At 51.2% G+C, this 22,661-nt stretch overlaps 1 protein-coding gene across 5 annotated transcripts; it reads left to right on the forward strand.

The window, feature by feature from the left end:
- The first annotated feature begins 922 nt into the window (after nucleotides 1-922).
- Ntmt1 (N-terminal Xaa-Pro-Lys N-methyltransferase 1) lies at nucleotides 923-22,628 on the forward strand. Of its 5 annotated transcripts, none has more exons than XM_087652971.1 (5): nucleotides 923-1,251; nucleotides 5,308-5,463; nucleotides 18,831-19,034; nucleotides 19,610-19,862; nucleotides 21,957-22,628. In XM_087652971.1, the coding sequence occupies exons 3-5, from the start codon at nucleotides 18,873-18,875 to the stop codon at nucleotides 22,211-22,213; spliced, it is 672 nt and encodes a 223-aa protein (XP_087509097.1). In that variant the 5' UTR covers nucleotides 923-1,251; nucleotides 5,308-5,463; nucleotides 18,831-18,872; the 3' UTR covers nucleotides 22,214-22,628. The 5 variants fall into 5 exon arrangements, with proteins under 5 accessions (XP_087509097.1, XP_087509096.1, NP_001020190.1 ...); XM_087652969.1 differs by lacking the exons at nucleotides 923-1,251; nucleotides 5,308-5,463 and adding exons at nucleotides 6,047-6,162; nucleotides 13,314-14,095; XM_087652970.1 differs by lacking the exons at nucleotides 923-1,251; nucleotides 5,308-5,463 and adding an exon at nucleotides 5,727-5,758.
- The last annotated feature ends 33 nt before the right edge of the window (nucleotides 22,629-22,661 follow it).

A 22,661-nucleotide genomic window follows, 5' to 3' on the forward strand; every position in this document is an offset into this window, starting at 1 on the left:
TGGAAGTAGTTATATGGTTGGGGTCACCGCAGCATGAGGGACTGTATTAAGGGTCTCAGCATTAGGGAGGTGGAGAACACTGTCTTAGCATTTTGTTTCCATCCTTAATAGCCCTGAGCTCAGGGCAGCCAGAGAACTTCCCCCTAGAGACTAGGACAAAGCCTGTATCTGACTCTTCATTCAAGCGGTTCCTTTTGAGGAGGTTTCCCTACATGGCACAATCCATCATCCTTCTGCTTCTGTGTTCCAAGTCCTGGGGTTATAAACCTGGATCACCCCTGCAGCTCCAGGTATGACTTACAGCCATAGCAGGAGGAGGCATGGGAGGGCTGGACCTCCTACTGGAATTGTAGAATTGCAGTTTGTAAACTTTGATGGGGACCGAGCTGCAGACACACACGACTTTCTCCCACCTCCCACCCCAGATGCAGATAGTGGAACTGGGGAGGAACCAGGACCATTTTTGGTGCTCCCTTCCCAAGGCTGAGGATGAGACAGAGAGGCTGGTAAAACTATAGCACAGATAAGTGTTCCACCATTGAGCCCGCCAGGACACATTGTGAGCATAGTCTCCGGTAGGGAGAAAAGGCCCAGTCCCCTTCAGCTTTGACGCTGGGGTCTCAGGCCTGCTCTTTCCCAAGATTGTCATCACCTCTAAAAAGTCCCTAGGTGATATCACACTCACCTACTGGGTGAGGCCCCGGAAGGTCCTGTAAGTTTAGAGCCCCATAACAGGTGGGCTATTTGCTGGGAGAGCCCATCTTTCCACCTGCTCCCTCTGACAGCTTCTCCCAGGTACCTAGATGTGTTCTTGGAGCCATTGTGATCCGATCTTACCCACAGCTACTGGGGAGCAATGGGCACTGTGTCCTGGGGACAAGGGTGGGGCTGGTGTACCCTGGGTGCCAGGGCCACACCCACAGAGGCCTTGGCACTCCCGGTCAGAGCAGCCATGCCTAATCCCAGGAGGACGAGGACCGGGCCACTCTTCTAGACCCAGAGTGGGTTGTACTTGACTGAGAGGGAAGCAAAGGCAGACTTTTTCTGTCAAGCCCATCCTTCTAGGACAGCAAGAGCACAAGGGGGCTGGGACCAAGGCACCATCCTTTTCTGCTTCTCTCAGCTGTGATGCTGACAGGGTCCCTCCTTCTGGGAGAACTATGGAGCAAATGGGAGAGAGCTGGAGGAAGCCTATGGGAGTACCAAACTCAGGTTGGGTGATGAGGGTCCAGTTGAAACAAGTATATCCAGGTATGATACATTTTATAAATTAAAAAAAGTGAGTATCACTAATGTGCCCAGAGGAGGCATCATAGAAGATGTACTTCCTTTTCTCTAACATTCTTCACATTCAGGGATGGAGGAATCTATTTCCTCAGGAAGTTAGAGCGGAGGAGAGGAGCATTTTTCTCCTTTGTTAATTTCTTTTTTTTTTTAAAGTTTTACTTAATATATATAAGTACACTGTAGCTGACTTCAGACACACCAGAAGGTATCAGATCTCCTTATAGATGGTTGTGAACCACCATGTGGTTGCTGGGATTTGAACTCAGGACCTCTGAAAGAGCAGCCAGTGTTCTTAACTGCTGAGTCATCTCTCCAGCCCTTCTTTTTCTTTTTAAAAATTAATTTCTGGGGTTGGGGATTTAGCTCAGGGGTAGAGCGCTTGCCTAGCAAGCATAAGGCCCTGGGTTCAGTCCCCAGCTCAAAAAAAAAAAAATTAATCTTTTTCCCTCTCCTCTTCTTCCTCCTTTTCCTCTCCCTCGTCCTCTGCCTCCCAAGGGTTAAAGGCGTATACTACTACACCACTGCCTGGCTGATTTAGTTTATTTTGTGTTATTTTTTTCTCTCCTAAAACAGGGTCTCTAGCTCTCAAATTCACTAGTGGAAGATAACCTTGACCTTCTGAGCCTTCTCCCAACGGAAGGGCGTCTCCCTCTGCCTCCTAAGCGCTGAGATTGCAGTAATGTCAGGCCACAGCTGGTTCTGTGTGGTACTGGGGTGTCAAACACAGGGTATCACACATGTTAGGCATCACTCTACCATCTGAGCTATTATTATTTACCATTATTTGAAGTGCATACGTGGGTATCTGTGTGTATGTGCATAGTCAGTGCAAATGCACTTGGAGGCCAGGAGTCACTCCACAAACCACACGAACACTGATCTCAGCCAGGCAAGGATACTTTATTGAGCATGCACCCCAGGGCTGATGGATCAAGGACTCAGACCAGACTCAGGAGCTGACTGCAACCTGGAGCCAGAACCCTACAGAGCTTTTAAACCTGAGATCCACGAACATCTGTGCCAAGTTATTTCACCAGTCAGGACTTAGGGGTAGGGACTTCCTTAGGAACACGTCTTTGTTATACATGGATCCTGTCCTCGTTGGTTGGGGTATCCTGTGGTGGTGACTTGCCTTGCCTAACATTCACGTCTTAACTTGCCAATCAGGGTGTCAGTCCCCCATGTATGTGACTCTTTTTGTCAAGTAAGAAGTCAATTCCCGGGGAAGTCTCAGGAACTTGACTCGCCCCTACTCAAAATGGAAGTCTTACTTCAAACGGCTTCTTTTTTTTTAAGTTTTTTTTTTTTAAACTTTATATATTTATTGTGTATACATCATACAGCTTTCTGCCCTGCATGTATGCCTGCAGGCCAGAAGAGGGCACCAGACCTGATTATGGATGGTTGTGAGCCACCATGTGGTTGCTGGGAATTGAACTCAGGACCTCTGGAAGAGCAAACAGTGCTCTTAACCTCTGAGCCATCTCTCCAGCCCCCTCAAACGGCTTCTTATATAGGTGTAGGCGTCTCTTATGTTGGGGTCCATCCCAGGAGCAGCTTATGAAGGCAAAACCATAAAAGCTTATACACAGTTGCTGGACGTGCTGCTGGCTGGTTGATTCGGGTCCAAGCTTATTGTAGGAAACCACACACAGCAGTTCTAGCTGACATATTCTGACTGGTTTTTAATAGCACCAAAGCTCAGAACATACCAGCATATGCAGTAACCTGGCAAAGAGAAAGATTCCTAGTAACAGCACATTCCAGGAGCTTTCCTTGTAACAGTAGTAACAGCACAGGAGAGAGTTTCCTTGTAACAGGAGTAGCAGCATAAAATCCCTGGCTAGACAGGCAGCATTTACCCAGGCCTTAACAGGATCCTCTCAAGCTGGAGTTACAGGGGGTTGTAAGACACCCAATATTTGTGTGCGGACCGAACTCCAGATCTTCTGCAAGAGCAGTACGTACTTTTTTTTTTTTTTTTTTTTTTTTTTTTCCGGAGCTGGGGACTGAACCCAGGGCCTTGCGCTTGCTAGGCAGGCGCTCTACCACTGAGCTATATCCCCAACCCCGAGCAGTACGTACTCTTAAGTCCTGAGCCAGCATTTTTTGAGCAGTCTCCTCAAACCTACTTGTTGTTGTTGTTGTTAATTTTGGCTTTTTCGAGACTGTCTCACTGTGTAGCTCTGGCCGTCCTGGAACTCACTATGTATAGATTAGGCAGGGCCTACACTCACAGAGATCCTCCTGCCTCTGCCCCCTGAGTACTGGGATTAAAGGTGTGAGTCATCACACCAGACCATACCTACATTTTAAGAGAAATTTTACTTTTTATTTTTGTGTCCATAAGTCTTTTGAGTCCAGAAGGGGTCAGTTTGCCTGGGAATTGAATTCTAGCTTTCCACAAAAGCAGGGAAATACTTTTTCTTTTCTTTTCTTTTTTTTAAATATTTATTTATGTATGCAAGCACAGTGTCTCTTGTCTTCAGACACACCAGAAGAGGGCATCAGATCCCATTACAGATGGTTGTGAGCCACCGTGTGGCTGCTGGGATTTGAACTCAGGACCTCTGGAAGAGCAGTCCGTGCTCTTAACCACTGAGCCATTCTCCAGCCCTTTTCTTTTCTTTTTAAAGAGATTTTTTTTTTAACGTTCCTGTACTTTGGTATTTTGCCTGCATATATGTCTGTGTGAGGGTGTCAGATCTTTGAGCTACAGACAGTTTTGAGCTGCCATGTGGGTGCTGGGATTTGAATACGGGTCCTCTGGAGAGTGGCCAGTACTCTCAACCACTGAGCAATCTCCAGAGCCCCAGCAAGCACTCTTTTCTTTTCTTTTTTTTTTTTTTTTTTTTTTTTTTTTTTTTTTTTCCGGAGCTGGGGACGGAACCCAGGGCCTTGGGAACCCAGGGCCTTGGGAACCCAGGGCCTTGCTTGCGCTTCCTAGGCAAGCGCTCTACCACTGAGCTAAAACCCCAACCCCCCCAGCAAGCACTCTTAACTGCTGTGTCACAGGCCATCTCTCCAGCCCCTTGGCTTTTGCTTTTGTTTTTGAGACAAGGTCTCAGGTAGTGTGGGCTGGTGCTGAGTTCACTCCCTGTGAGGAGATAACCTTTAAGTCCTGCCCTTCCAGCCTCCACTTCCAGGCTGCCAGGGGTTACTAGCATTCACCGCTGCATGGTGGCAAACACCTCTCTGAATACCTCTATTGCTTTCATTGTATTAAAGTAAATGCACATTAGATGTGGTAGTGCACTCTTTTAATTCTAGCATTCCAAAGGCAGGATCATTTCGAGTTCCAGGCCATCCTAGGTTTCCCAGTAAGGCACTGATAGTATGCAGAGCCCAGGAAAGGCACTATAGACACGTCTGACAGGAGATGGGGGAGGGGTACGCTGGGGGGGGGGTGGTTTGACTTACAGAGGTGAGCTTAAGGCAAAAATAATTTTTATAACCTTCATTGCTTGCGAGCCCATTGCAAATGCTAGGCTCAAGCCTAAACCCGCAAATCCCACAAATTTAACCTTCAGAGCATTGTAGGTGAATCATTACACCCACCAGTTAGAAGAAGCAACTTAGAGGGGCTGGAGAGATGGCTCAGTGGTTTAAGAGCACCAACTGCTCTTCCAGAAGTCCTGAGTTCAAATCCCAGCAACCACATGGTGGCTCACAACCATCTGTAATGGGATCTGATGCCCTCTTCTGGTGTGTCTGAAGACAGCTACAATGTACTTATATAAAATAAATAAAGTTTTTTAAAAAACGTAGAACTCTGAGGCAATTAACGGGTTTACACGCAGCAAGCTCCTCTTTCTTTCAAGACGGTGCAGATTGAGTGGACAGGGAAGGGCAGGCCTCTGGAGGGGAAACTTCTGGATTTCTGCTTTACTTGGCTTGGCAACCCTTGCCTCTGTCAAAGCCTTTTCTTTCCTGTTCTCCTTTCTGGATTGATGTATTATTTTAAGATACTAGTGGGGGTAGGTGGATTTGAGCAACAATGGCCTTTAATCCTCCTTTTAGGGTGGAAAACTCTCATAATGCTGTTTTTTAAGAATCGAGCCTTGTGGCCTGTGGTGGCACGTGCCTGTAACCCCAGCAACCGCGTCGTTGTTGCAGAAGGATCCAGAAGTTTACCGCCAGCACTCAGTCGGACTTTTAAAAGAGCTACACCCTCAAGTGAGCTGGTACACGTACTTAGTACCGGAGATACCAGCTGTGGATTCTTCATCGTCAAGTCCAGAAGGGCTTTGCGCATAGGCAAAAAACTGGGTTAGGAACCCGCAGGAAAAGGCGATCCGGCTTTGGAGGAGCTGGCCTGGGGGCGGGGTGAACTGGCCTTGGGGCATCAGCGAGGTAGGGATGGGGAGGGGTGAATTCACCATGGGGCGGGACCATCTGGTCGTGTGGTTGGGCGAGCTAGGCGTGGGGAGGGGCGAGTTAGTCATGCGGGGAGAAGATCTGGAGGTGCCGGGTGAGCAGGCTGTGGGGCGGGGTGATCCGGCCTTGGGGCGGGGTATGCTAGGCTTGGAGAGGTGTGAGCTGGCCCTGGAGAGGGCCGAGTTGGCTGTGGGGAGGGAGGATCTGAACATGGAACCGGATGAGTTGGCTGTGGGACGCGGCGACCTGGCCCTGGGGCGGGGCTATCTCTCTGTGGAGAGGGATGAGCCAGTCTTGGGGCGGGGTGAACTGGCCTTGGGGCGGAGCGAGCTTGAGTCCGGCCCCTACCAGGCTCAGGGAAGTGACGTGTGCGGACAAAGGCAGAGGCCGCGAGGTGTCTGGTCCGGTAGAGTGGTGGCGGCAGCCGTGGGCTACGGTCTTTGCCAGCCTCCTCCTCAACCCGTCCTTGTCTTTCGAGTCCCTGGAGCCACCACCTAGGTGAGTAGCACGAGGCTGGCAGAGGGGACGCGCGGCCAGGGAGGAGGGAGGTGCTCACCCCAACTGCCCGAAGCGGTGAGGCCCTGTCGTCAAGTGACCTGGCTCTGGCCCACGTGCACGTCCCATGGAGGTTCACCGACCAGACCCGGGCAAGGGACTCTGGTGACCACATATTGGCTTAGGGGAAGCCACGTTGTTGGAGGCTGGCAAGACACATCCTCACTTGCGCCCGTAAATCACTTTCCAGTCCTCTGTTTCCCCTCTGAGATAAGCAACCACTGCAAGGCTGGTGTGAGGAATCGGCGCGGTGCTTGGCTCACGTCCTCGCAGTTAAGTGCTTGGTTGCACGGGTTGCTATCATGTTTAACTGGCCCCAGCTCTGGCCAACTTAGCTACTGTCATGAGCCCTTGAGGCCAAGGTCAGCTTCTCTTCGGGGAGGCTGCGGTCTAGAAAAGTCCGAGCTTTGGGGCTCCACCAATAAGGGCCTAGAACAGGTGATGTCCCAGGCCTTGGCTGAGGTGGGGCAGCTGATGGCAGTAATGGTCACTCAGTGATTGGGGATTAATGCTTAGGACCCAGGACTAAGCAGAGAAGCCTGAATTGTCTCCTTTCTTTTGGTCCTTTTTTCCCAAGTGGTGTTTTAAGGCACATCATTTCCTTGAGCTGGTTTTCCTCTGAGTGTACACGCGTGTGCGTGTGTTTGCGTGTGCCTGTGGTGTGTGAGGTACTTGTGGAATGCTCTGCTGAAGACCAGAAGTCACATAATCAAAAGGTCAGAGTCTGCAGCTGTGTGGTGGTTCTGGATGTACAGAGAGAGCTTGTGTTGGCATCTTCTGGACTTAACATCAGTGTGCTGTCATGTGACTTCATAGGTGGGTCCCACCCTTACCAGGGTCTATGTAATTTGGAGGTTTTTTTTTTTTGGAGCTGGGGACCGAACCCAGGGCCTTGCGCTTCCTAGGTAAGCGCTCTACCACTGAGCTAAATCCCCAGCCCCGTAATTTGGAGGTTTTAACACTTTTTTCCTTACTCGATCTTTTTAGTTATGTTTGAGCAGGATGGAGGTGGTGCATGCCTTAATTCCAGCACTCAGGAGGCAGAGGCAGGTGGGTCTCTGGGTTTGAGGCCAGCCTGGTCTACAGAGTGAGTTCTAGGGCAGTAGGCTACACAAAGAAATCCTATCTCAAAAACAAGAAAAGAGAAAAAAAAAGTGTTTTAAGATTTATTTTTAAAGATTTATTTTATGTATATGAGTACACTGTCACTCTCTTTTTTTTTTTTGTTCTTTTTTTCGGAGCTGGGGACCGAACCCAGGGCCTTGCGCTTCCTAGGTAAGTGCTCTACCACTGAGCTAAATCCCCAGCCCCCACTGTCACTCTCTTAAGACACACCAGAAGAGGGCATCGGACTCTTCAAACCATGTGGGAATTGAACTCAGGGCCTCTGGAGGAGCAGTCAGTGCTCTAAACCACTGAGCCATCTCTCCAACCCCCGTGTTTAAGACTTTTTTAAAAGAATATTTTTCTGTTTGAATATATGTCTATGGGGGGCTGTACATACGAGTACGGGGCTCTTGAAGGCCAAAAGAGGGCATCAGATTGCCAGGAACTGCTGTGATTGGTGGTTTTGAGCCACTCCACTAGAATGCTAAGAGCAGCCAGTGCTCTAACAGCTGAGCCATCTCACCGAATGTCTGATCGTGGGGAACTCTAAGCTCAAGAGAGTATATGCCCTACACAGCCTGGGGATTCTCAGGCTCGTTTAATTACTACAGCTCTTCTATGAAGTTCTGAGTGAGTTCCAACCAGTCATGGTCTCATACTGAAGAGGAGGAGGAACAACATTGACGTCTAGGGTTGGCATAATGTGTTTATACACAGTGTAAGGTTCACTCCTGTGTTATTCAAATACAGATTTCTCTGCCCTGGTATCTTGTTTCAATGTGGACATGGCTTTGCTTATACCAAGAACTTCCTGTCTTAAGTCTGTGTAAACAGTTTTTACTATTTATTGCCTGCCTTGTCAATCAATGCTGATCACCCAATGGCTGGGCAGAATAGAGATTAGGGCGGAACATCTGCCAATCAGAGGAAGGAGACTGGGAGAGAGGGAGATTCATGTCTTCAGGAGGATGGAGAATTTGGAGCCTTGAGGAAAGGATCTGGAGAGAGATCACATGGGATGGGACTGGGTGGTAGCCAGATTACCATAGAAGGCTAAGGTAGATCATTTAACTGCTCAGCTATTGAGATGCAGATTTAAATAAATCTTGGCTGTCTTTGTGTAGTTATTGGGGCCCAGCGTAAGGGAAAGAAATACAGCCTGTTGAAATCCGGTTAGTTTATATTAAGAATTATTTATAGTAGAGTATCTTACTTGTTATTTATTTTATTTTGAGTGATGGTGAGAGCTGTGCACTGCAGCCCAAGTTGTTTCTTCCTTTTGTTTCTTTATTTTTTGATACAATGTTTCATGTAGTCTAGGCTAGCTTCAAAGTCACTTTGTAGCCAAGGATGATTTTGAACTCCTGACCTGCCTGCTTCAGTCTTTGAAGTGCTGGGATTACAGGCATGCACAGTATGTCCAATTTTGAGGACCCTGGGGTTTGAACCCCAGCTTTTGTGTATATTAGGTAAACATTGCCAACTGAACTGTTTCAGTTCCTTGAATCAGTGTCTCACTGTGTAATTCAGGCTAGTCTTGATCTCTTGAGCCTTCTGAATGCTAGGAGTCTAGGCATGAAATGCACCATAGCCAGGTAAGGGTCCTGTCTGAGCTTGCACAGCTGGTAAGCAGAGCCACCAATCCAGGCCACCCTACTGTTGAAAGGATGACAGGAGCCCCATTATAGGACCACCTGACTTCAAAAGGGAGGACATCTGTTCCTGGAGCTGACCATAAAACCCTAAGTCATCAGTCTAAGGAGCTAGGCCATAAGTCACCAGCTCCAGGGACAGACTGTAAATTCCAAGAACAAGGCCAATAAATCCCCCGTCCAAGGAACCTGGAGACAACCACAAGAATGGGGAAATCTTGCATCTCAGAATGGGCCGTCGGGGCTGGGTGCATATACGGTTTGGGACCTCTCATCCTGTGGTTAAATGTTCCTGATAACACAGTGCAGTCAGTGCACTGACCACGGGGACACAAGCCAATCAGAAACTGACCCAATTAACATCTCTAGCACCCACCAGGAAAGTTTTAGATTTCTTAACTCTAGCCAGAATTCCCCTAGCTCCCTATAAAATGGCTGTACACCTCTGTCTAGTGTGACCTACCTCTGCACGCAGACTTCTTGCTTGCTTGAAATAACACTCTTGCCAATTGCATATGTGAATGGTGGTCTCCATGTGGCGCTTTCAGATTTTTGGTGCATGGGCTGGGAAGTGCCCCTGAGACCCTCGTCACATTGAGTGTTTGGTCGCTGGCTAGTAAGTGAGTACTCTGTGTCTGTGACCCTATATGTCCAGACAGTCTGATTCTGTGAGTGGCTTAAGCCAATTACTAGAGGTCCCAGGTGGTCCAGGCAGGTACACCAGTGGAATCTACATCTCTCTGACCCACTTGAAGGAGACTTGAAGGTCCCACCTGAAAGGGACTTGATTTCACAGGTAGTTGCGGCGACGTAACGGGGCAGCCGGAACCCACTCAAGTTATAGGTCTTCATTGTGAATTTTGGATCTTTTTCACGTGCTGCACCCGTCCATTTCTGTTTGTATTGTCTGTTTGTGTCTCTATTTGTAACTGTCTTGATCCTAGAATTGGGCCAGACCAGTCCACCCCCTTGAGTCTCGTTAGATCACTTCAAGGAGGTCTGTAAATTAGCAGCCAGAGAAGAACTTCATGTAGAAAAGAAAAAGATGTCTGTCTTTTGCAGAAATGACTGGCCACCTTCAGTGTGGGATAGCCTAAAGAAGGGAACCTGTGACCTCCCCACCATCTGTAGGGTTAAGGATGTTATCTATCAAAAGCCAGGCCACCTGGACCAGGTTGCCCATGTAACCACCTGAGAGACCCTAATGAAAGAGCCTCCTGCCTGGTTAAAACCCTCCCTCCCTTCCTCCCTCTAGGGCCATGACAGTAGAGAGAAGTGGAGAGGTGCCTAGGCCATCCTGCTCCCCTCAGGAGATGTTGAAGAGGAAGTTATCTCTCTGGCCCCCTGTTACCAGCCATCAGGAAATAAATCTGGGGGAGGGGACAGCAGGAGGGGAAACAGGGGTGGGGGTGGTGGAGCCTTGGCAAGGAGAGCCGGTAGGGAAATGGAACGTACACCAAGTACAAATGACAGGTAGGGAGAGATTAAAGGTCTGACCCCAGACGGTAATGAGGGTTGTCTGAGCCACCACAAGGTGGTCCACAAATTTGTCCAAAGTGATCCAGGTTCGACAGGAACAGGATGAGTCACCAGGGGCCTTCCTGAAATGGTTGCTAAAAGCTTACTGAGCTTACACTCCCTTCGACCCAGAACCCAGAGAGGACCAGTCAGTGGTAAATGTGGCCTTCGTCAACCAGACAACACCAGACATGCATTGTAAGTTGCAGAGGCAGGACGGTTTCGGAAGAAAGGTGTATAACATTAGAGGGACTCCCAGAGATAAACCGGCAAAGGGATTGGCCAAGATCCTCTTGGCGGCATCTGCAGGGCCTAATGAGAAAGACAAGTAAAGAAGGTGGCATTTGGAAATACAAATAAAAGAGGAGGTAGGATGAGGTCAGGGTTACAGAGAGATCCTGTGCTCATTGTAAGAAGGTAGGACATTGGGAATGTGAATGGCTTGTGTAGAACCCCCCACCCCCCATGGAGGCTAAGGTGCTGGAGTTAGAGGAAATGAGAGATTAGGGAGATGGGGCTCGGCGCCCCTCCCTGAGCCTCAGGTAACCCTAAAGTGGAAGGGAAGCCCGTTAAGTGTCTGTTGGACATAGACACAATACTCCATCCTAAAACAACCTCTGGGACTATTATCTTTAAGACAGGCCTGGGGATGGAGATGGACCGATATTCGTGGACTGCCGCCCAAGATTGGTAGATTTGGGAAATGAACGGGTATCCCACTCTCTCAGTCATCCCCAAGTACCCATACCCCTTTGCTGGTAAGAGTCTTATTGACTAAAATGGGAGCCCATATCCACTTCATTCCAACCTGGGATGGGAAGGAAAAGCCACACACATCCTCGCCATGGCCTTGGTAGATGGGCACAGATTATTCATAGACACCCCCCCCAGCTCTGGGGAAAGGGGGGAAGCAGGGGAGCCTGCTGCAGTGTTGGATTCAAGAGATCCCAGAAACCTGCGCAGAAACGGGGCATCTGGACTGGCCAAGCACTGACCACTTTGTGGGTAACAGCTGAGGGCTAATGCAATGCCAGCCTGAATCCATTAATGCCCAGGGAAGTCAAGCTGGGCATCACCTCACCACCCACCTCCCACACACATCGGGCACTTAAGGGACTTAGGTATCCTTGTTCCTTGCCACATAGCCTGGACTACGTACTCAAGATGAGGGGAAGAGGGCTGTCATGTGCAAGAAAAGAGACTATTCTAGGGATCTTGACCCACTAATCTCCCGGGAGTAAGGAATTCCTGGGGTCAGCTGGAATCCTGGGTTTGCTGAGCTGGCTGCCCTCTGTATGAGGTACCCTGTGGAGGAGGCTCCATTGCAATGGACTGAGCACATGGAGGAGACTGCTACGAGATGATCCTACACAGGCCTTGCTAGACGTCACCAAGTCGGAAGAAGAAAAAGGATTGCAAGAAGGGTCTTTAACTAGTCTCTCGGGGCCTGGAAAAGACCAGTGGCATATTTGTCAAAACAACTGGACCCAGTGGTGACTGGATGACCCCTGTGCCTTCAGATAATAGCGGCCATAGCCTAGCTGGTCAAAGACTCAGACAAGCTAACTCTGGTCCAGACCCTTGAGGTGACTAGCCATTGGAAGGGTCCTTGACAGGTGGCTGACCAGTGTGCCAGGTTAGCCCATTACCAGGCTCTGTTCCTGAACTCTCCCCGAGTCAAGTTCATCACCAGCAGCACCCTTAACCTGGCAACCCTGCTCTCTGGCCTGGGCCTAGACGGTCCCTTACGTGACTGCTCAGATTCTGAGCCACGTACAAGGGACAGACTGGACCTTAAGGCCCTACAGCTAGGCCAAGGGAAAAGACTCAGTCTCTAAACAGATAGCCTGTTTGCAACTGCGCATGTCTGTGGGGGCCATCTACAAGGAAAGAAGGCTTCTCACCTCAGAAGGAAAAACTGTCAAAAACAGCCGGAGATCCTGAACCTTCTGCAAGCAGCATGGCTGCCTGAGAAAGTGGCCGTCATGCACTGCCCTGGACACCAAAAGGGAGACAGAGCCATCCCTAGAGGCAACTGGCCAGGAGGCAGCACTCCAGGTCACCACTACCCTAATGGCCTGGCTGCCCTGGATGGTGACATCCACATTGCCTGAGGTCCCAGCTTACATCTACAAGGAGTTAAGAGGCTCTAGACGTGCCCAGCAGCGTACAAGGAAGAGGGGTGGTATAGGACCCCCACTATGGAAGGCTTAGCTCCCCCTCAGACTTGGCGAGACATAGAATCAGGCAGACACAGCAGAGCACCTACCTAGGGAAAGAAAGCTTGAGGACCTACTCCAAAGAGTGCACCTTAGAGTCTTTGACTTAAGGCCAGAAACGGGAAGCCATGGCCTGGTACTCGACCTGCCGCACAGTCAACGCCAAGCACGGAGAAGACCTCCAGGTTGGAGACCAGAGAGAGGAACTCGACCTGAGATTGACTTTACAGAAGTCAAGCCTAAGGTAGACGGGTACAGGCACTTGCTAGTGTTGGTAGAGAGATACCTTCGCAGGGTGCACAGAGGCCCACCCCACCAAACGTGAGACCACAGCAGTGGTGACCAAGAAGTAATTAGACATCATCCTGAGGTTTGGCTTCCCTGCCCTGCAGTCAGAAAATGGATCTGGCTGCTTACCTCTCGGGTAACCCAAGAGTTAGTCAAGGCTGTGGGGACAAATTAGAAACTCCATTGTGAGTACCATCCCCAAAGTTCAGGTCAAGTAGACAGAATGAATTGGACCTTAAAGGAGACCTTCACTAAATTAACCCTCAACTGGCGGTGACTGGATGTCTCTCCTTCCCTTCACTCTTTTTAGGATTCGGAATTCCCCTGTTCTCTAGGATTAACCCCTTTTGAAGCTGTGCGCACTAGGACCCCATCTCTGCTGCCCGATATAAAAGCAGAAGTCGTTGCTGAATTTGATGAAAAGTTTCTTTCCTCCCTACAAGCCTCATTCCAGGTACAGTAATCATCAAAAGGCACCAAAAGGAGACATCGGAGCCTGGCTGGAAGGGACCATAGACTTTAATCCTGACCACATCAAGAACAGTCAAGGTCGACGAGGTCCCGGCCTGGATACACCATTCCTGGTTTTACCCATGTAAAACCTGTTGACCCACAGGCAGGCCCAGGCCACTACACACCCGAGGCCTGCACTGGACTATGGCAAGCTGCCACCCACCCACTAGACCCACTTAAGCTAAGAATTCAAAAACCCGCCTCACGAACCCTGCTGCTCGTCCTAAACAATGGCACACCTCGACTGGTCTCCAGAGGGCTCCATCTTCACACTGCTCTGCTTGGAGATCAGACTTCAGCAGACAAACCTTTAACAAGCTGTTACCACCAAATGGATACTTCCAGGCCCCGAGAGAACCCCAGGAGACTTAGAGGTGCAGACTTTGACATTGACTGGTTCCGGCAATACCACCTTTCCCATGTTTAACCTAGGCCTTTGCGCCCTGGCCGGATATGTATGGAAAGATCCGGGTTCAAGCTGTTTGTCATATCAGGAACTGCAGAGCGCTAGGCCAACTTGTGGGCAGGACTGCCAAGAACAGCGACTTGCAGCCATCCAGCTCTGTGGGACTTGCCGAGGTATGGAAAGCTGCTTTTGCTGTATACGGGGCTGTGAGACCAATGCCCCATGGGTCCCTAATAATCGGTCTCTTATCCAGGTAGGCAGGACAGTGAACCCGACACCCAGGGGATTAGTGGGCTCGACGTAGGGGAGGAGGAGCCCCATCTCCATCTCGATAATGGAAAAGGGACAAAAAGCAGAGGCTGGGAGGCTGGGAAGGTTTGGGGCTTCATGGTGTATCATGGACACGATAGAGGACTCCTCTTTCAGATTCAAAACAGTCTCTCATCTGGAACCTGCCTGTAGCTGTAGAACCAGCAGTACTGGCAATGCCAACACATTGTAAAAACCACAACGTCAGCCTCGGTTTCAGATCCCTCCTCTCACACACAGGCTCACCCCCATCGTCACGCCCCTCCCCAGGGCCTTCACACATCTGTCCTGCTTAGACTGCTGACTTTACCTTTGTTAATTCCACTATAACCTCACGTGGGAAGACTAGCTTCCCTCACCTTAAACATCTCTGCAGTCACCCCCATACCATGGAGGCCAGCGACATACCTGGTGCGCCCCAGTGGAGCTTGGTTTACATGCACCTCAGGCTTAACCCCTTGACTCCATCCATTCCCGTGCTCTCAAGTTCTCTCACCTTCCTATATGGAAACAGCTCTGGATCCTAAGGGGAGAAGAGATTCAGGGCTCAGCAGTCCTCACAATGCAAGTGGGGTCCGGCATAGCTGCAGGAATCGTGACTGGTGCCACAGCCCTGGTCAAAGCAGATCAATACTTCCGGTCCGAAACAACCTTATAGACTCAGATCTCAACTACAAAAGCCCATCCATCACTTAGAGCAGTCATTGGTCTCGTTAGCTGAAGTGGTACCACAAAACAAGGGGGTTCGACTTAAGTCACCTGGAACAGGGAGGGCTCTGCCAGGCCTTGGGTCAGCAACGTTGCTTCTACACCAGCCACTCAGTCAGTATCAGAAACAGCCTGGCCATGGTCCACCAGAGGTTAGAGGAGAGCGCTAAACTTGGAGCACAGAATCAAAACTGGCATGAATCATTGTTTCCTGGTCCCGCGGCCGATGACACTAACACCGCTCGGCACTGGTGGGACCAGCACTGGTGCTGTGTAGCCGAGGTTGGTCTGCGACTCATGGTAAACCAGGCTGGCCTGGAGCAGAACAGTTCTGCTTCTGTCTCCTGAGTCCCTCCACCATCAGGCCTGACCTATTTTTGTTTTTCAAGAGGGTGTTTCTCTGTGCAGACCAGGCTGGCCTCGAACCCAGGTATTCGTCTGTCTCAGCCTTTGGAGTGCTGGGACTCCATACCCAGCACCCGACATACCTTTTAGCTTATATTAAAACCTGTCATGGTTCTTCTGGTCAGCCTCCCTCTGTGTCTCCATCTCCCCCTCTCTCCCCTTCGCCCCTCTCCCCTCTCTCCCCTTTACTGAGGTGTTCTGCTCTTTACACAGGGCCAACTGCTGTCCACACAGATTCCTAACAGGCTCTGTCCCCCATGCTGCCACAGAGGGGCCACAACGTAATGCAGGTTTTGTCCACTTAGCCTCCAGTTGCTCGCAGGCTCCAACAGGATGTCACAGGTTGTGGTGCCATACAGGCCTGCCTCGGATAGTGTAGACATTTTCTTCTCCTGGGAACAGAGAGTTAGCGAGGCCCGGGTGGAGCGTGACGTAATTAGATGATTTCCAGGGATGCACAGGTGACCGTCTGCCCGTGAGCTAGCCTAGCACACCCAGCCACACTGCCCTGACCCTTCCTGTCCATGATCGTGCAGTTTCATGTAGTGGGGAAAACCGTGTTCTCGCTTTATCTGGTTTTACGAGACAGGGTTTCTCTTTGTAGCCCTGGCTAACCTGAAATTCCTTATGTAGACCAGGCTAGCCCCAAACTCAACAGAGATCAACCTGCCTCTGCCTCCCTATTGCTGGAATTAAAGATGTGTGTCTCCGCCCAGGGAGGATGTCTCTCTTGATGTCCCTAATTCTCAGGAGCCTTCAGGCCACACAGTGGGCCCTAGAGAGCCATGTTGGGACAGGGCCTCAGGAAGCATGTGTCTTCTTCCCGAGTTGGCTGTAAGAGCAAATCAACCCAGGACTTGCATTCCCCAGTCTGGATGTGTCCATCCCCTGCTCCAGCCCCACCCCTCCCCCATAGCTGCTCCCTAGTAGCTAGTGGGGTTCTTGTAAATGAGATTTTTTCAAGAGACTTTGTGGCATTTAAAGGAATTATGCCACAGGCTTTTAGTAAAGCAACAGATATTGTTGGTAATAGTAGTGTCGTCTGGTTTGAGGGGTCTAGGAGCCTCCAAAAGTGAGAAATGGCTGCCCCCACGCATGCTCCCTCGCTCAGTCATTCTACCGCCAACTAGCAAGCCCAGCTGAACTCCAGCACCCCAAAAGACGCTTGGAGGAGCGGGCAAACTGGGGGGCAGCAGAGAGGCGGAGTGTGCTCCCTTCTGTGGGTGTCTCCCATTTCCCCTCTCACCTGGTAAGGGCCAGATCGCGTGCTGCAGGCCCGCGTGCTGCGTGGGCCATGAGGAAATAACTGAAGTCATCGTTTTCACATTGGAGGGGGCTTTGAACATCAGTCTGAACATTTTCCTAGGACTTAGGGACAGCGAGGAAGGCTGGCTGCTGGGCCCCAGTACGGGCGGGGCCAGCACAGAGCTCGTGTGTGTGTGGAAGAGGCCTGAATATCGTCCTAGCTGCTGGTGGCTGTGACAGAGTTGCTGTGGTGCCTAAAGAGGCACCTGACAGCCCTCTTGTCCCAGGTCATTCTCAGTCCCCAATCAAGTACATGGTGATGGCTCATGTACCATGTCTCTGGTTCTCAAGCCACAGTACCGCTCCGCTGGTAGAGGAGATGTTCTTGGGGGACCTACCGGTCTGCACATTGCTCTGTGGGCCAGGGCATCGGTTCTCAGAAGCCTGCCGTTGTCTTCCCTGGGCCAGTGCTGCTGCTGCTGCTGGCAGGGCATTGTGGTAAAGGAGTGTGCCATTTAGAACCAAGGTCCTCAATCTGTTGCTCCAAGGGCCTCTTGGGGTGCAGTACAGCCATGTAAGACGTCTTCCTCTGACACCAAGCCCTTGTCCCAAAGAGTGTGGTTGTGGTGCAGTGGGGGCTGGTGACAGATAAGGCCACTGTGCTCTTGTGTTCCCTCCCCCTTCCAGTCACAGAAGTACTCGGCAGGGACCTCCCAGCAGCCCACGGGGCTCCTTTCTGGTGTGAGCCTCTTTATTGCTCTCTTCTCTGGCTTTGCTCTTTTGCTCCCAGAGTCCCACGCTGACTGTTAGTGTTGAGCTGTGTGACTTAGGTGCTCGGTGACACCGCCTGTCATAGTGGTATCCAAGTCGGTGGGGTGAGACCTGGAGCTCCAAGGCTGGCCATGTTCCTGTAGCATCCTAGCTTCCTCACTGGCCCTCCAAGCAGACACACTGTTGCCTCCTAAGGGCCTTCCTTTGTCATTAGCCTGGCAGACATGGTGCCGAGGGCCGTCATGGTGTGAAGTGTGAATGGCAGGGCCCTGCCCCGTGAAGCCAGTGTTTTAGCGGAAAAGCTGCCTGTGTGGGGAGAGCAGTGCATGGACCCTTTGACCTGGGCAGGGCTTTTAGTTTCTATGTCCCCCGGGTCCCTCTTCTGTACAGTGGGTAATGGTGGCAGGGGAAGGTCGGATGCTGGACAGTGGCTGAGCAGTGACCGACACTTGTCCACTGTCTTTCAGCACAGCTACCGCTGTATCTGCTTCCCCCTGACACCCTCGGGTTAGTCCTGGGTGTTTCTCGTGAATTGGACACTTAATTAGTTTTCAGTGACTATCAACTTCGTGAGCTCCTCAGCCAGCAGGAGCCAGCAGGGGCCAGCAGGAGCCAGCAGAGGCCAGCAGGGGCCAGCAGGCTGCAGTTCAGGGCTGCTCCTCTGTAAAAGTCTTCTGCTGCTTCTCAGTCATTCTCACTGTGGCCCTGCTGCTGCCCCTATCACTTTCTCTGTCCCTGTACCCCTCCCCCAGAGGCCCCCCTGCCCCCATTCAGAAAGCAGTCCTCTAGAGCCCACCAGGCCCAGTGGGGTGCTTATCCAGTGGTACAAGACCTGGGTTCCACTGGAAACAAAAGGAAGAGATGGCTCCATTGACTGCACAGCCTTTATGAAAGCCATGTAAGGACGGAGGGGCCCTTGTTTTCTGCTGTGTTTAGCAGCTTTCTGCTTCCCTGTCTCCTGCTGGACTGTGAACACCGATCCTCGCACTAGCTGGGACACAGGGGAGCCAGCACCTCCCACAGTTGTGATCCTGCGTCTTCCACAACACATGGTGTGGAAGCTGGCGTGGGTGCTGCCAGCCTAGTTCTTCCTGTTGGGGTCCTGTTTGTGCCTAGCTCCTGCCTATTGCCACAGTCTGGTGCCTGGCAGAGAACGTGCTCTGGAATGAAGGGCTGGCCCTCCCTGACCTGTTCGCTTGCCACTGAGGGAGTAGAAAGGGAAGGAAGTTGCTCAGGCCTTCTGGGGTGTCCATAGCAGAAGTCAGGGAACCCTGCTCTGTGGCCTTTGCCTGTCCTGAGGTCAAGAGAGTCACATGGATGTCCGGGATGTTGGGCTGCCTAGGCGACTGGATGTTGCTTTCTCAGGGCTTCATTACCTCTCAGAGAGGTAGTGCCTCTCGCATTATGGCCTGTATACTAGAGGCTTCCTGCCATTCAGTGCCCTGTTGACCCTGCCTCTTCCGTGTTCAGGGGAGCAGAGCAGTGGCTGGTGACTGTGCAGCTGGTGACGTCATGACAAGCGAGGTGATCGAAGATGAGAAACAGTTTTATTCGAAGGCCAAGACCTACTGGAAGCAGATTCCGCCCACGGTGGACGGCATGCTCGGGGGGTATGGCCACATCTCCAACATCGACCTCAACAGCTCCCGGAAGTTTCTGCAGAGGTTTTTAAGGGTAGGCAGGTCTGATGTCCTCTCCAGGAGAGGCTGTGGCTCTGGCGGGGCAGTGCGGGGAGCCACTTCCACATACCACACTGCAGGTTCTCTGCTCATCTTGTTGGTGGCTGCCACCAAGGCCCTGAAGATCTGGGTGGTGATTGGGTGGGACTTGTGGACCGTGAGTTTTGTCTCAGGGCCACAAGTCAGAAGCTGGCCACGCACTAGGGACTTAGTAGTCTGGGAACAGTCACTGCTGGGCCTAAGAGTGTGCGGACTGTGGGTGGTGACCGTCCTCCCTTCTCAGCTCTGTGCAGCTCAGGGGTGAGCCTTGGAGGAGGCCCTTACCCTCTCTCCACACCCCCATGGGCCATCCCTAACTCTGTCACCCTATGGGCTCCTGGGAGCTCTGAAGTGAGAGCAGATTGTGCACCTGTTTTTTCTAGCTGTCACCTTGAAAGTGACCTGAGAAAGACTTCCACTTGCCCTTCTGTGACAAACCAGTGCAGGTGCCTGACTCGGCTTTCTGGGACTCAGAGGAAGGGCCCTGCGGTTGTGGTGTCTTGTGGGTCATATGTCGTCCCTGTGTTTTAGGAAGGCCCAAACAAGACGGGGACTTCCTGTGCCCTGGACTGTGGTGCTGGCATTGGAAGGATCACCAAGCGCCTGCTCCTGCCGCTCTTCAGGGTGGTTGACATGGTCGACGTGACGGAAGACTTTCTGGCCAAAGCCAAGACCTACCTGGGGGAAGAGGGCAAGAGGGTGAGGAACTACTTCTGCTGTGGGCTGCAGGACTTCAGCCCTGAGCCCAGCTCCTATGACGTGATCTGGATCCAGTGGGTGATAGGTAAGGGTCCCATTGCTCTTCCTGGTTCTGCTCTTGCAGTGAGCTGGCCAGCTGAGATTCAGCTCCCTCCCACTTCCCAGGACCATGAGGAGATACCTGAAGCCAGCCAAGCAGCAGCCGGTACAACTGACCCCTTGTCAACTTGACACACAAACACATCACTATTAAGCCTCAACCCTTACTGTCTTATTCATCCCTAAGATCTAAATAACTTTAAAAGTCCCACAGTCTTTACATATTCTTACATATTAAAGTTTCCGTCCCTTTAAAATAATGTCTTTTGAAATTCAATCTTCTTACAGTTCAAAGACTCTTAACTGTGGGCTCCACTAAAATACTCTCTTACTTCAAGAGGGAAAATGTCAAGACACAGTCACAATCAAAAGCAAAATCCAACTGTCCAATGTCTGGGATCCACTCACTATCTTCTGGGCTCCTGCAAAGGGCTGGCGTCACTTCTCCAGCTCTGCCCTCTGTAGCACTCTAAGTTCAGGTTGATCCACTCCACTGCTGCCATTGTTCTTGGTAATCATCCCATGGTGCTGGCATCTCCGATACACTGGGGTCTTCCACTGCAACTGGGTTTCACTAACAGCCACTCATAGGCTCTCTTCGTGGGGCCAAGCCTCAAATCCTTTGTATGACCTCTTTAGTCCTCCTGGGCCATCAACTACAACTCAGGCTGCACCTTCAGCAATGACCTTCCATGGCCTCTCACAGTGCCGAGCTTCAACTGCTCTTTTTTTTTCCTTTTCTTTTTTTCGGAGCTGGGGACCGAACCCAGGACCTTGCGCTTGCTAGGCAAACGCTCTACCACTGAGCTAAATCCCCAACCCCCTCAGTTGCTCTTTATGCCTTCAAAACCAGTACCACCTGGGTGACTCTTACACATTACCAAATTCAGCCACAGCATGAGGTACAACCTTGGCTATCTCTGGAACACAGCCTCTTTGTGCTCTCAGAAAATACTTGCCAGAAGAGTTTCCCTCACCGGTCTCTTAATCACCACTAATTTCTCAGTCCAGCTGACCAGCATCAATTGTCCAGTGACGCAAAGGTTTCACTTTAGTAGTTCTGGTATCTTGTTAATCACAGCTGATTTTTCAGCCCCAGCTAACCAAAACCACAGAATCTTCAAAATCAACACAGTATCATTCCTGATAAGAGTCTTTAATCTTCCCTCTGAAATTTCACAAGCCAGGCCTCCATCTTCTGCACTGTTCTCAACATTATCTTCCAAGCTTCTACAGAACATTCCACAGAGTACAGAACATCCCACAGAGCTCTGAACACCCAATGGCTCTTCTAGCCCAAAGTTCCAAAGTCCTTCCACAGTCCTCCCAAAAACATGGTCAGGTTGTCACAGAAATACCCCACTTCTGGTACCAATTTGTCTTAGTCAGGGTTTGTATTCCTGCACCAAACATGACCAAGAAGCAAATTGGGGAGGAAAGGGTTTATTCAGCTTATACTTCCATAGAGGCCGTGGAGGGGCGCTGGTTACTGATGGCTTGCTCAGCTTGCTCTCTAATAGATCCCAAGACTACCAAGCACAGGAACAGCACCACCCACAATGGTCCTCCCAGCTTGATCACTAATTGAGAAAATGCCTCACAGCTGGATCTCTCTCTCTGGGAGGCATTTCCTCAAAGGAGCCTCCTTTCTCTGTGATAACTCCAGCTTGTGTCAAGTTGACACACAAAAACTAGCCAGTACAATGGGATGCCTGTGTGACCTAACAATTCATCCAGAATGCTATACACAGGGCTGCTGACCTTGTAGCACGAGCCTCCTCATGATGGGCTGCATAATACTGCTGTGAAGACTGTGAGCTTGGCCCTTTGGTTTGGGGGCTTTCCTCTCCACCCTCCAATCCAGGCCTAGGAAGGGTGTGCAGTAAGATGGGCAGGTGTCAGGCAGGGATGGAGGGCACCCAGGCAGGTTAAATCCCAGCTTCTGACTCTTTGCTTTTGTGTGGGTGATGTCTGAACTCTGGTCTCCTTTGACATGAGCTGGAGAGCTGGAGAGACAACAGCTTGCTGGGCTTGTGCTAAGGGCACGCTTACTGCACGCTCACACCTCTGATCTCCCTAGGCCACCTGACGGATCAGCACCTGGCTGAGTTTCTGCGCCGCTGCAGGCGGGGCCTGCGCCCCAATGGCATCATTGTCATCAAAGACAACATGGCCCAGGAGGGTGTGATCCTGGACGATGTGGACAGCAGTGTGTGCCGTGACCTCGAGGTGGTCCGCCGGATCATCCGCAGTGCAGGCCTCAGCCTCCTGGCTGAGGAGCGCCAGGAGAACCTGCCAGATGAGATCTATCACGTCTACAGTTTCGCCCTGAGATGAAACCGGGGCCAGAGCTGGGGGCCAGCAGCTGGCAGGCCAAGAGACACCTGCCACCCACCAATGACTCCAGTGGGAAGGGACAAGCCCCAGAGTAGGTGTGCCCTGGATTGGGGCAGTGCAGCCCTGTCACTCCAAAGCACCCTGGCGACTCCCTGCAGGGCCTACGGGAAGCTGAGTTGTCCCCACTGGACCAGCCGCCTAAGGGGAAAGACTTCACTTGGTTGCCTAGGACCTGAAGTGTGTGGACTGCTGTGTTCCAGGACAGCCAGGCAAGCCACACATGGTACCCGCCAGAAGGTACCACTTACGGGTATGGTCACAGCCCCAAATCCTCTTTGGTGATGGGTCATAGCAGCCTGTAGCTCCTCCCTGACAGGCATGTGCAGTCAATAAAAGGGTGAGCCTTGTTCTCAAATGCCCCAGGCAGTCTGTGTGTGGATGGACGTCA

Source organism: Rattus norvegicus, chromosome 3, assembly GCF_021556685.1.
Source record: "Rattus norvegicus strain SHRSP/BbbUtx chromosome 3, alternate assembly SHRSP_T2T, whole genome shotgun sequence".
NCBI lineage: Eukaryota > Metazoa > Chordata > Mammalia > Rodentia > Muridae > Rattus > Rattus norvegicus.

What these genes read in the sequence shown, in the direction of transcription:
- Ntmt1 (XM_087652969.1), top strand. Translation starts at nt 13,970, where the DNA reads ATGTATGGAAAGATCCGGGTTCAAGCTGTTTGTCATATCAGGAACTGC. An exon ending in GCTCTGTGGGACTTGCCGAG is followed by an intron (nt 14,096 to 18,830) that starts GTATGGAAAGCT and finishes TTCCGTGTTCAG; the next exon opens with GGGAGCAGAGCAGTGGCTGG. An exon ending in TTCTGCAGAGGTTTTTAAGG is followed by an intron (nt 19,035 to 19,609) that starts GTAGGCAGGTCT and finishes CCTGTGTTTTAG; the next exon opens with GAAGGCCCAAACAAGACGGG.